General features: G+C 49.1%; 1 protein-coding gene across 1 annotated transcript in view; it reads right to left on the bottom strand.

Moving 5' to 3' along the window:
- The window catches only part of MCF2L2 (MCF.2 cell line derived transforming sequence-like 2), a 232,733-nt gene that overhangs the window by 178,685 nt on the left and 41,191 nt on the right, over positions 1–12,857 (bottom strand). The window contains exons 4-5 of the mRNA XM_090055259.1: positions 5,062–5,152; positions 3,738–3,857 (exon numbers count right to left, since the gene is read on the bottom strand). Of these exons, the coding sequence (XP_089911385.1) occupies positions 3,738–3,857; positions 5,062–5,152 (211 nt within the window). The remainder of the gene's footprint in view (positions 1–3,737; positions 3,858–5,061; positions 5,153–12,857) is intronic.

The raw sequence follows: 12,857 nt of genomic DNA on the forward strand, positions 1-12,857 counted from the left end.
AGGGAGCAGGAGAGCACACAAGCCTCCAAGGCTCACCAAAAGCATCCAGGAATGTCTCCTTGCTAAAAAGGAGGCTTACACCCAATGGAAAGAAGGGGTCATCACCAGGGAGGGCTATTCTGTAGTTGCTCAGGGATGTAGGGGGGTAGTTAGGAAGGCCAAGGCAGAGATGGAACTGGGACTAGCTTCCCAGATTAAGGACAATAAGAAGTCCTTTTTTAAATACATAGGGGGTAAAAAGAAGGTCCCAGGTAATGTGGGGCCCTTGTAGGACGCCATGGGAAACTTGGTCGTCACACCAGACGGCAAAGCTAACATGTTTAACGATTTCTTTGCCTCCGTCTTCCTAAGTAGGGACCAGAACAGCCACCTCCCTGCTGGGCCCCCCTCGGGCCCCGGGGGAGGCACACCTGGGCCACGGGTTAGCGAGGATTTAGTTAGGGAGCTTCCGGAGGGGTTGGACGTATTCAAGTCAGCCTGGCCTGGCTAATCTCCACCCTAGAGTCCTAAAGGAACTGGCCGAGGTCATTGCAAGTCCCCTGGCACGGCTTTATGAGCACTCATGGTGCTCTGGTGAGGTACCGGAGAACTGGAAAAGGGCCCACGTGGTTCCCATCTTCAAAAAAGGCAGGAAGGAGGACCCGGGAAACTATAGGCCAGTTAGTCTTACCTCGATCCTAGGCAAGCTGTTTGAGAAAATTATGCTGGCACACATCCAGGAGGGGCCAGCAGGGGACTGCATGCTTAGGGGCAACCAACACAGGTTCATCAGTGGCAGGTCCTGTCAGACCAACCTGGTGGCCTTTTACGATCAGATCCCCAGATCATTAGATGCAGGGGTAGCAGTGGATATAGTCTTCCTGGACTTCCGGAAGGCTTTTGACACTGTCTCTCACCCCGTTCTCATTAAGAAACTGGGGGGCTGTGCTGTAGACACCCACACAGTCAAATGGGTCGCCAACTGGCTGGTGGGCCACACCCAGAGAGTGGTGGTGGATGGGTCCTTCTCAACCTGGAAGGATGTGGGCAGTGGGGTCCCCCAGGGCTCGGTCCTCGGGCCTGCACTGTTCAACATCTTCATCAGTGATTTGGACAAGGGGGTAAAAAACACCCTGTTCAAATATGCTGATGACACTAAAATGTGGGGGGACGTGGGCACACTGGAAGGATCAGTCCTAGACCTAGACAGGTTACAAGGGTGGGCGGACGAGAATAGGATGGGTTTCAACACAGACAAGTGCAAGGTGATGAACCTCGGGAGGAACAACCGGCACCATACCTACAGGTTGGGGAACTCCCCTCTTGTCAGCACGGAGGCGGAAAGGGATCTGGGGGTCATCACTGACTCCAAGATGAACATGGGCTGGCAGTGTGGGGAGGCAGTCAGGAAGGTCAACCACACCTTGTCATGCATCCACAGATGCATCTCGAGCAGGTCCAAAGAGGTGATCCTCCCCCTCTATGCGGCACTGGTCAGGCCGCAGCTGGAGTACTGCGTCCAGTTCTGGGCAAGAGGGAAGTCGACAGCATGGAGAGGGTCCAGAGGAGGCCCACTCGTATGATCAGGGGACAACAGGGCAGGCCCTATGAGGAGAGGCTATGGGACCTGAACCCGTTCAGCCTCCACAAGAGAAGGCTGAGGGGGGATCTTGTGGCCTGTTATAAACTAGTCGGGGGGACCAACAGGCATTGGGGGAGTCCCTGTTCCCCCAAGCACCGCCAGGAGTGACCAGGAATAACGGTCACAAGCTGGCAGAGGGTAGGTTTAGGTTAGATACCAGGAGGCGCTGCTTCACGGTCAGGGCGGCTAGGGTCTGGAACCAGCTTCCAAGAGAAGTGGTGCTGGCTCCTACCCTGGGGGTGTTTAAGAGGAAGTTAGATGAACATCTTGCTGGGGTTGTTTGACCCCAGTAGTCTTTCCTGCCATGGCAGGGGGTCGGACTAGATGATCTGCTCAGGTCCCTTCCCACCCTAGAAACTATGAAACTATGAAACAGGTGTTCACTAGGGCACCCCTGGGGAAGACCAGGACTAACGGATGCAAACTCCTGGAAGACCACTTCAGGCTTAATACCAGGAAAAACTCCTTCAGTCAAGGTGTCCAGACTGTGGAATAAGCTCCCTCCAGAGGTGGTGCGGTCACCTACCCTGGAAATTTTCAAGATGAGACTGGACGGTCACCTCACTGGGGCCACTTGACCCCAGTTGTCTTTCCTGCCTTGTGCAGGGGGATTGGACCCAATGATCTACAAGGTCCCTTCGAACCCCTAATGATCGATGAATCTATGAAAACGAACTCAAGGAAAGCTAAAGAAAATCATCCCTATAGAAACATTACGGAGCATGGAATCTGAAGTCGACACTTGTGTATTATAACTAATATTGCTGTTTCTTACTGGTGCTGAGATAATAAGAATAAGAGCAACAACACAACAACAACGATAATGAGATGCCAGGCAAACATGTTAGGATCAAATTTTAAGAGAACGAGGCATGCAGCAAAGAATTGGTTACCTCCTCCAACTTCTACCACACTCCAAGCAGCCCATAATACATTTCAAGCATGAGCGGAATAAAATTAATATGTAAGCCTGGCACTGGATGGGAGCACCGTGTATTATAAATGGTCATAACAGCATGCAGACACAGCAGGAGCGCTGACAGATTGTCACTGGAAGAGAGGACCTGTGGAAAAGCACTCACTACTGTGGTACGACACCAACCCTTAGGGAAAAGAAAAAGACCCTCTCTCACCGTGCTTCTCCTGGACAGGAAGCTTACAGGGGGTTATGGTTATAGACTGCTCTAATAATGCTACCTATTTCTGTACCTGCCTTAATGTGCAGTGTCATTTAAGGAAGCAAGCTGGAAAATGTGATTCTTCTCTGGAACATGATTCCATGCAAATGCCATTTGAGGTTTCTGTGCTTATATGTTATCGGTGAATTTGAAACCCAAGCACGCTTCCCCCACATGCAGCCAGGCTAAATGATTCTTGCTAACTGTCAGCTCTGCACATCCTGCCTGGGGTCAGAAAATGAAGCTGAGTTCTTTCCTTCTCACACATCACTACCTGGAATAAAGGTCCCACGGGGCAAATCTGGCCCTTGGTACCACCCTGCTGACCCCATTCTCTTCAGCTGGTTGGCACAGATGCAATCCACTAGAGTGTGGGTCATGCAAGACCCCAGCCCTATGTCTCTCAGCTGGGTTAGCTCTGCAGGTCTACCATTTACTTTTCATCAACAGAGCAAGAAGACCCGGCTCTGAATGCCCACCAGGAGATCCGCAAGGAGTAGCCTCTTTTGACACAGTCATGTTTCAGAGCAAGGTTATATTGTAATGGATGGTTGCATCCATCTTATAGCATATCCTATAATAATTAATGGATAAGTCATGGGTACTTTTGCCAAAATCAAACATATTTAAATGAGCCATTGCTTAGGATACAATGTCTCCTCCCCTGCCTCACCCTGGGAGTTAACCACTGAAATCAAGTCCAGAATAAGGAAGCCATTTGATCAAAACAACAGAGCTGGTTCCAACATCCTCCATATCACACACCAAGGACTGTCCTATTTGATTTAGGTTTCACTTGGGACTTCAAAGAAACTTGTCTATCCTGGCTGGCATGCTACCACTTAACACTAGTGGATAGGTTCAGAGATGTTTGCTGACACTTAGAAACTGCAGACATGGACACAAAAAGAACACGGGGCAAGAAAGTGCATGCTTACCGGTACCTTCATTTTAAAGTCATCTCGGTAGAGTTTAATGCCAATGTCAGCGATTGTCCTCTGGATAAAGCGGGAGGGCCGCAGGACAAATACCAGCTGCAGGTTCCCTGGAAACGCACCCTGCAAGGAACAGAAAGAAGTGGCAGGGCAGAGGAATCAAGCCCCACACCCGGAGAAGAGCACCAGGAGGATTTCAGTGCCTTCTTCCCTTGTCCTGTGCTCCTGTGGCTCCCAAGGAGGGGAAAATGGTTCTGGGGCTGTCTGGTCTTCATGGTTGTCTGCTATTCCTCCCATCATCCTATTCTCCCTGACCTGCTGAAGTTGATAGACAGACTCCCACACTGAGCTGCAGATGAAGCCTCACAACCAGGTGTTACTGCTTGGCAGACAGACAGCAGGCAAAGAGTGATTTAAACCCTTCCAGCCCCAAAAACCACAGGCTTCTGACCATCGAACGATATGAAAATCTCAGTCAGCTCTTGTAGTAACAGAGCTTCTCTACTCTGCAGGCTGCAGCCATTAGAGGACAAGACAATTGTGTACATCTGGGCAGATGCCTCTGGCTGTGCCATGCACACGTTACAAGACTGTATTTCCCATCCTGCCCTGGAAAAGGTTTATTTTATCCACAGGACAGCTCAACACTCTCCTTAGACATGTGGCCTGGCTCACAACCCCAGCCTCCTTCTGTTTATCTGTGTTATGTGATCATCCCCTGATCTCACAGAGCCTAGAAAATATATTCAAACACTGAGGACAACTAAGCAGGGCAAAGAAACCAAACACTTTGCATCCCCAGGAAAAACTTAAATGACAATCTGATTCTGCAGGGATCAAGCATAGCATGCAGCTATGCCTCTTCCACATGCACAACATGTCACATCATCAGAAAAAAAAATACTCCACAGCTGCTCATATTCTGGTTTTTTGGGTCCACCTTTCTCAAATAATCTGACAGATCTCCCAGCTGCCCCGAGCCTTTAGAGATCCATTTTTATCTCACACATGGACCCCTTGGCCACTCCTAACCCTCCACGGCACAATGGAGGTTCCCTCTTCCGGCTCCTTCAACTTAGAGAGGCTCCCTTTAAATCACTCAGATCTGTGACACAGTTGTCTTCGTTCTAATTCAGCAGGAACCGAGGTTGTGTAATTCATCAGCGCAGGCTCAGCTATCTCTGCTAGGTAACAGGGATCTCTAGGATCAGGAAGCTACTGCATTAATAACCAGGAAACCAAAAAAAAAAAAAAAAAAAAAAGCAAGCTATAAAAATCAGTGCTGAAGGGAAGACAGATGACAGCAAAAACGATGCCAGGCACTTACTGCTATCCGTGTCAGGGACGCCTTTACCGCGCTCCATTTGTCCCGCCGTCTGTCTATAATGATGATGAATCCGATGCTGGCAGCCTCCAGGCTGGAAAACAGATTAAACAAGTATGCTGGGTTAGAGGAAGGCAGAGCCGCGCTGAGGAATGGTGCTGCAGCAGCACGGAGCCCCCTCCGTGTCACACTCCAAGCCCATTTTTAAAACTCCAGGTACAGTAGGCAGAGGGGGCTGGCATGGCTTAGTGTGAGCAGGGGAGCCAGCAGATTGCCAACAGAAGGTTAGCAGCCTTCACAAAACATGAATATTTTATCCCTTGTATCTCTCAACTGCCTCGCTACTGGCTGCCAAACCAGCGTGATGCGAACAGTTCAGGATTGCAGCTCGCTTCGTACTGTAGAGGAGGGAAAGCACAGACCTTGCTGGCTTTGCAAAACAATCCAAGTGATCGGATCCTCATCCTCTAGCATAGGCCTTTGCACCAATCCCCTCTGGTGCACTTGGACAGCCAACAAGTGCACTTCATTCCCAAGAGGTGCAGAATGCACCCTTCCCTGCCAAAAAATAAGTGGGGGAGAAAGTGGGAGTTTAAGAGACTGGAGTCACATGCCTCTGCCCAGCTCACATGCAGAGAGGAGCTCACTGGGTTGTTTCAGTGCATGGGCTGTAGTAGTGGCTGCTGTCCTCCTGGGCCATCTGAGGGACTAAGCTATGGGAGGGATGGAAGTGCTGATCTTCTTGCTGTCTTGAGGCCCAGCACTAGACCCACTGCTCTGTGTTGCACAGGGGTGCATGGTATCCCTGTGAGGTTACTCTCCTCCCTCTGCTCGTGAGACATGGGGGACACTAGACAAGCATGGAAGCCCTTGGGCAGAATCACAATGGCTTTAAGGAACAAACCAGATAGGACTGATGCAAAACAAGGTCACTGATTAAAACCTAGTTGATAATATGTGACGATAAGTGGCTCGGACTTAGACACTACTCGGGTTTCCACCCATCCCATCACCCCTCCCATCACATAGTCCAACAATTTCTTTTCTTGGGGGAAAGCAAGAGACTGGCATCCTCACAAGATTCGGCACAGCATGGACAGCAAGAGTGGGAACTTCCTCGCACCGACATGCCTCAGCTGTGAGTTGGCCAAACCACGCGTAGGCCATCTGTTACTGGTCTCTTGAGAGCAAAAAGCTGACCCTCTCCTCCAAATCCAAATGCTGCCTAGCCATAGCATGGTGGCAGGACAGGAAGGGGAGAGGGACTTCACTTGATCTGTCCTATATAATCCATGTAAAAGCCAGGCAGAGTTTTTGCCCTACTTTGCTCTGAAGAGCATAAATACCACCCCTCTTGCTCCCCTGGGAGTGTGCAGTGCCCCAAAGGGCATCGGGCACATTGTCTCGGCAGCTCTCTCAAAACCACTGTCAAGCTCCGAACCATTCAGACCTGGGATCCGGGGTCTGCAGGGCCAGGCAACGTCTTGAGGGGGCACAAGTGAATATTAACAACACACAATCCAGGAGAAACCCCTGAACTGTGCAAGCCCCCCCCAGAGAACGGCCTTTATCGCTGGCCTCTCGTGAGCTCAAGGGACTGAGAGCTGACACCACAATTAGGCAAAGTTTTCTTCTTTCTTTATATAATGCAATAGACAGCACAAAAATCTATCAAACGTAGGGGGGAAGAGTATCTGGTACCTGTTTCTCAAATGAAGGAGAAATACTTTCCTGATTACTCCTTGTTAAGGAGTAGCCAAGTTAAAAAAAAAAAACTAAACATTGTGGTTTCCAGAGGGATTTAAAGCTTGAGCGGTAAGTACCATTGACATTCTGGGTGATGCTAAACAGTTCCCGGAAGAATGTGAAGACGTAATCACAGACCTACATACCAGGCCTTCTTAACCTTATCAAAGGTCTTTTGTGATCTTACCAATGCCCCTTTTTGGTTAACTTAACTGGGATGGGACACCCCTCTTAAAGTTTGGCAGTCCTGAGAAGTATGGGCAAGTTCTCCATCACCTTCCAGAGGGAAGACTGGGTGCAGTCTCACTAGACGGGCACTCTGTCATATCAGACAGAGACAGGCAAGGATGTGGTCTGGCATGCCCTGCCTGCCGGGATGACGGATGCTGTTGCACCACGGGCGGGATGCCAGCAATTCTAGCTCCCCTCCTCACATCTGGCCAGAGCTCTTTGAGCTGAGCGGATTGAAGCTTCCACAACAGAAATGGAGGAGGTTGAAGGTGAGCCTGTGTGGAGTTACAGGGGCAATAAAAAATGGCTGGGGAAGTCAAAGTACATTTGAGAACAGGAAGCTTTGAAGCCGTGTGTCTCACATGACAGCAAGACAGGAGGCCCCTTCACCAGCACGGGGGAGCAGGGATTGGAGACATCGTACACGCAACTGCAGTTCCCCACTTGACTTACGGAATGACCTATGAAAATACCATTTCACAACTTCCTCCTTTGCCTGCAGTATACATTTAAAAGGGGGGGGGTAACTCCTTTACTTGATAGCTCATAAAGAAACACTCATGCATTTCTAAGAAACACCTAGATGTGGTAGTGACGTAATCAATCCACACAGATAAATACAATTGCTATATTGATCTCAAACCACTATCTTTCAACTTAAAATAAAACAGGCCTCTACTGCATAAGATAAGAATTACTTTTAGTTTCTGGAGTAGTAGGCTATTATAATTTCTGCCACTAGAAGGCACCATTACTGACGTGCTCCTTTACCCAAAGTCCAAACCATTGCAGCGATAAATTGAGCAAACAGCTCTCAGATTCTTTCATTGTACAAGCCCTCAGGGAACCCATCAGTTAACAACACATTTTAGTCAGTGGTGCTGGTCTGGGCTAAATTCAATCCCTTCACCTAGCCAGTAAATGGGCCATTATTGGTGCACCACTGTCCAATCCCACTGACCAAGGCCCTGGCTCATTAAAGGGAAGCCCATGTGTCCTAACAACTATTTTCAACCTTCCATCTACGAGGATGTCTAAATCAAGCCTAAACTAATATAAGCAGATATTTGATGCTTATGGCGACAAGTGCCATCACAACATAGCACTTACCAAAACTGGCGCCTCATTGACCATTCCTTTCAAATGCTGACCCAACCAGATTCAACCTCCACCGTCATGGGGCCTAGGTCTTTCTCCGTCCGACTTTTGAAATAAAAGGAGAAACAATCCAATACAAGGAGGTTTCCATGTTCTGCATGCCTCTGCTGTCACTGAGGGAGGGGAGCGCGTGAGACTGGCTCACGTGGGTATTTACCAGAGCAGGTCAAATTAGGACAATGTTTATTTATGGGTGATTATTTGATGAGAATAATGCCACAATTCCCAGTCAGTCTGATTTATCATGAATTGCTCCTCAGCTCTAACTTTACAAGAATCCTATTAATAAAATATGGACATTTGGGCATCTTTTCTGTAGGTCAATGCAATTAGCAGAAATAAAAAGAAGGGCCTCTCCCTTCAAACAGGTTTATTTTTGAGGTCCTAAGTAAAAGTTAGCCCTATAAAATAGTTTGTTTGTTTGTTTTTTTACGTAAGTGTTACGTTAAACCACATTTAGATGGAATGAAAGAGGCCTTTACCCACTGGATTTCTCTAAATAATCAAAATTAGGACTCAGTTCCGAAAAAATATATAGACAATATATTACTGCCCTCGGCACCAAGCGCTGCCTCCCCAGCTGAACTGTATCTAAGCAGTTTACAGTACGATTGCTATAAGAGGGTCCTACCTGGATATCCAGAACTAAATCCATATCCAGTCTAAATCCTCTGAAACCAGCGACGTAACAAAGTGGTTGAAAAGCAGACACATTAGCCAAAGTTACCAAACTGCTGAGGTTAGAATAAAGTAGTTTATTCATCAGCCATGCTCAGACTGACAGGAATGGGAGGCAAGATGGATTTATTCCTAGTCAATGAATTTATGAAGTAGATAAATTGCCCCACTCACGACTGCTTGATTTCTACAGACAGCTCACAGTTATGAAATACTATTGTTACCCATGCAGAAACTCACTAAAGGCTGCCTATGGAAGTGGACCTCAGAGGGAGTTTGGATGCAGAAGAAATGTAGAATCAGGCTCTCTAATACATATTGGGTGCATCTACTGGTCACCCTACGGTGACATAGTGACATGCTACATCAGCATACGGCACACTACAATGACACAGAAATCACATGAGTCTACATGTGGTCGCCAGCTACTTCGCAGTACCGGCACACTCCCCCAGTATAGTATGCTGCTACAGCGACACAGCGGCAAAATCTAACCATGCACTGCACACACGGTGCATTAACCACCAGTACTGCGCTGTGCTTTAGTACTTCCCAAAGGCAACGTCACCGTACAATGATGTATAGGCACGCCCATTAATTAGCAAACTGCTAGGCATCTAATATAAGATAGCCATGATTAGTATCTGCTTTTGAAAGAGCAGGAAGAAAAAGGAAAAAAAAAGCAAAGTCAAAAGCCACAAAAAACACAATGTATGATTTAAGCAAACAAAAAAAGATCTTCATTTGTGTGAAGCAACATTTTTAAAGTCCCATTTTCAAAAGTCGCTTATGCCTTAGAACTGAAACTACTTCAGAAACGGGTGGGACCTTGCCGGTTTGTTCCAAAACTGAAAGGCTGTCATAGATTTCATAGACATCAGGGCTGGAAGGGACCTCGGAAAATCATCAAGTCCAGCCCCCCGCCCAAAGGGCAGGAAGTCAGCTGGGGTCATAGGATCCCAGCAAGATAAGCATCCAATTTACTCTTGAAGGTGTTTAGTGTAGGTACCTGAACTACCTCCGCTGGCAGGCTGTTCCAGACCTCGGGGGCTCGGACAGTAAAGAAATTCTTCCTTATGTCCAGCCTGAAACAGTCTTGCAGGAGTTTATAACCATTCAACCTCATCATCGCTTGGGGCGCTCTGGTGAGCAAACATTCCCCCAGATCCTGGTGGTCACCCCTGATAAACTTATAGGGGGCCATCAGATCGCCCCTGAGCCTGCGCTCTTCCAGGCTAAAGAGCCCCGTGGCGCTCAGCCTGTCACCATAAGGTCTGTTTTCCTGACCTCTGATCATGCGCGTGGCTCTCCTCTGGACTCTCTCAAGCTTCTCCACATCCTTTTTGAATTGTGGAGCCCAAAACTGGACGCAGTACTCCAGCTGCGGCCTCACCAAGGCCTAGTACAACAGGAGAATGACGTCTGGGATCTGCTTGAGAAGCAACTATGGATGCAAGCCGGCGTTTTGGTCGCTTTAGTAACCACAGCATCACATTGAAGGCTCATGTTCATCTTGTGGTCAATGATGACCCCCAAGTTTCTTTCTTCCATAGTGCTAGCCAGCGTAGCACTGCCGAGCTTATAAGGATGCTGCAGGTTTTTCTTCCCAAGGTGGAGGACCTTGTGTTTTTCGGTGTTAAACACCATCAGATTCTTGTCCAATCATTTGCTGAGCCTGTCCAGGTCAGCCGGGATCACTGTCTTCTGGTGTGGATGCTTTGCCCCAAAGTTTGGTGTCATCGGCGAACTTGGCCAATCCACTCCTGACTCCAATGTCCACATCATTAATAAAGACGTTGAACAATATGGGTCCAAGGACACAGCCTTGGGGGACCCCGCTGGTCACAGGACACCATGACGATTGACTTCCCTCAATTACCACCCTCTGGAGCCAATTTCCCAGCCAGCGGATCATGGTGGACCCAAGGCCACAACTGGCCAGTTTTGCCAAGAGATGATCATGGGATACCAGATTGAAGGCTTTTTTGAAGTCAAGATATATGACATCAATCTATTCTCCCTTGTCCAGGTGATAGGTCACCTGGTCATAGAAGGAAATGAGATTGGTCAAGCAAGACCTACCCACAACAAACCCATGCTGGCTATCCCTTAGGATGTTGGCGTCAGCCAGTCCATTCAGGATGGCCTCTTTAATAAACTTTCTAAGATCTTCCCCGGGAAAGAAGTTAGGCTGATGGGCCTATAGTTAGCCAGATCCACTTTCCTCCCTTTCTTGAAGATAGGCACCACGTTGGCCTTCTTCCAGTCTTCGGGCACTACACCAGAGCGTCAGGAGTTTTCAAAGATCCATGCCAGGGTCTGGGCTATGACACTCGCCAGCTCCTGGAGTACCCTGGGGTGTAGATTGTCAGGGCCGGCTGACTTGAAGGTATCCAGCCTCTCAAGATGTTCCTTCACGAGGTCAGCATTGATGGAGGGCAGGGGATCTCCCTCACCCAGACCTCCCTGTCCCATAGAGGGCATGGGCGTCCCATGGGACTGATGAAAGACCAACGCAAAGTACCCATTTAATAGGTTGGCTTTTTCCCGGGCATCATCAGTTGTCAGTTGCCCCATCTGGTTCAGCAGGAGTCCAATGTTGCCCTTGCTTTTCCTCCGGCTCCCCACATAGCTGAAAAAGGACTTTTTATTGTCCTTGATGCTCAAAGCTAGTTGGAGTTCAGTTGCAGCCTTGGCTTTCCTGGTTTGCTCCCTGCAGGACCGGACCAGTGCAGAATAATCCTCCTTGGAGGTGAATCCTGTCCTCCATCCTTTGTAGGCTTTTCTTTTTAGCCAGGAGGTCCGCTAGGTCCCTGGAGAGCCAGTGGGGCTGCTGTGCCCTCTTACTGTCTTTCCTCTGAGATGGAATAGACTTAGCTTGTACATTGAGGATCGCTCCCTTGAGGAGCAACCACTCTTCTTGAACTCCCCTCTCCCTGGGGTCATGGGCCCTTAGGGCCTCACTGACAAGCCTCCTGAGCTTGTCAAAGTCAGCTTTTCTGAAGTCAAGGACTTCCGTGTTGCTGACTGACTTGCCAGCTTTACGGTGGATGCTGAAGGTGATCAGCTCGCGGTCACTGTCACCCGGCTTCCCGTCAATCACTAGGTCTCCGATTAGGTCATCCCCAGTAGCCAGTACCAGGTCAAGCAGTGCTTTGCCTCTCGTTGGCCCACAGACTTCTTGAGTCCGGTAGAGGTCATCCAGGCATGAAAGGAAACTTTGCAACCGCTCGGATTTTGCTGAGTGATCTTCCCACGAGGTGTCCGGGTAATTGAAGTCACCCATGACAACCAAGGTCCTGGAGCAAGTGGCCTCAGCCAGTTCCCGGGCGAACTCCTGGTCAAGCTCAGGACTTTGAGTGGGAGGTCTGTAGTAGACTCCCACCATTGTGTCCCCTGTGCTGTGTTCCCCATGGATTTTAACCCAGAAGGTCTCCAGTCATGCACTCTGGTCGCCAACATCAGCTTGCAGGGGCATGTAGCTTTCCTTAACATAGAGAGCTACACCCTCACCCCTTTTATCTACACGATCCCTCCTGTACACGGTATAGCCAGCTATACCCAAGGTCCAGTCCCACCAGGTCTCCGTTATCCCTATGACGTCATAATTCTTTGCATTGAGCCTCCTGTTTATTCCCCAATCTCGTGGCATTAGTGTACAGGCAGGCAAGTGTGCCCTTAGGGGCTCTTCCTTTGCCCGCAGATTGTACCAGGGCTGGGGCAGGGATGGGGTCCCTTAAGTGCCTTGGTCTGCTGGCTTTGCAAGGGTTGCTCAGCAGGCCAGCAGTGGCAGTAGTCCCCGCCTCCCCCAGTGGGCTTAGTTTAAAGCCCGGTGGAGCAGGTCATCCAGTCTGCCTGAGAAGAGCCTCCTCCCCAGGGGAGAGAGGTGGAGGCCATCTCTTCCCAGCAGCTCGCTGCCTCTCTTGCCAAAGAGCAGACCGTGGTCATGGAAGCCAAAGCCTTCCCAATGACACCAGTGCCACAGT

Source organism: Crocodylus siamensis, chromosome 6 (assembly GCF_052110815.1).
Source record: "Crocodylus siamensis isolate JL-2025a chromosome 6, ASM5211081v1, whole genome shotgun sequence".
Lineage (NCBI taxonomy): Eukaryota > Metazoa > Chordata > Crocodylia > Crocodylidae > Crocodylus > Crocodylus siamensis.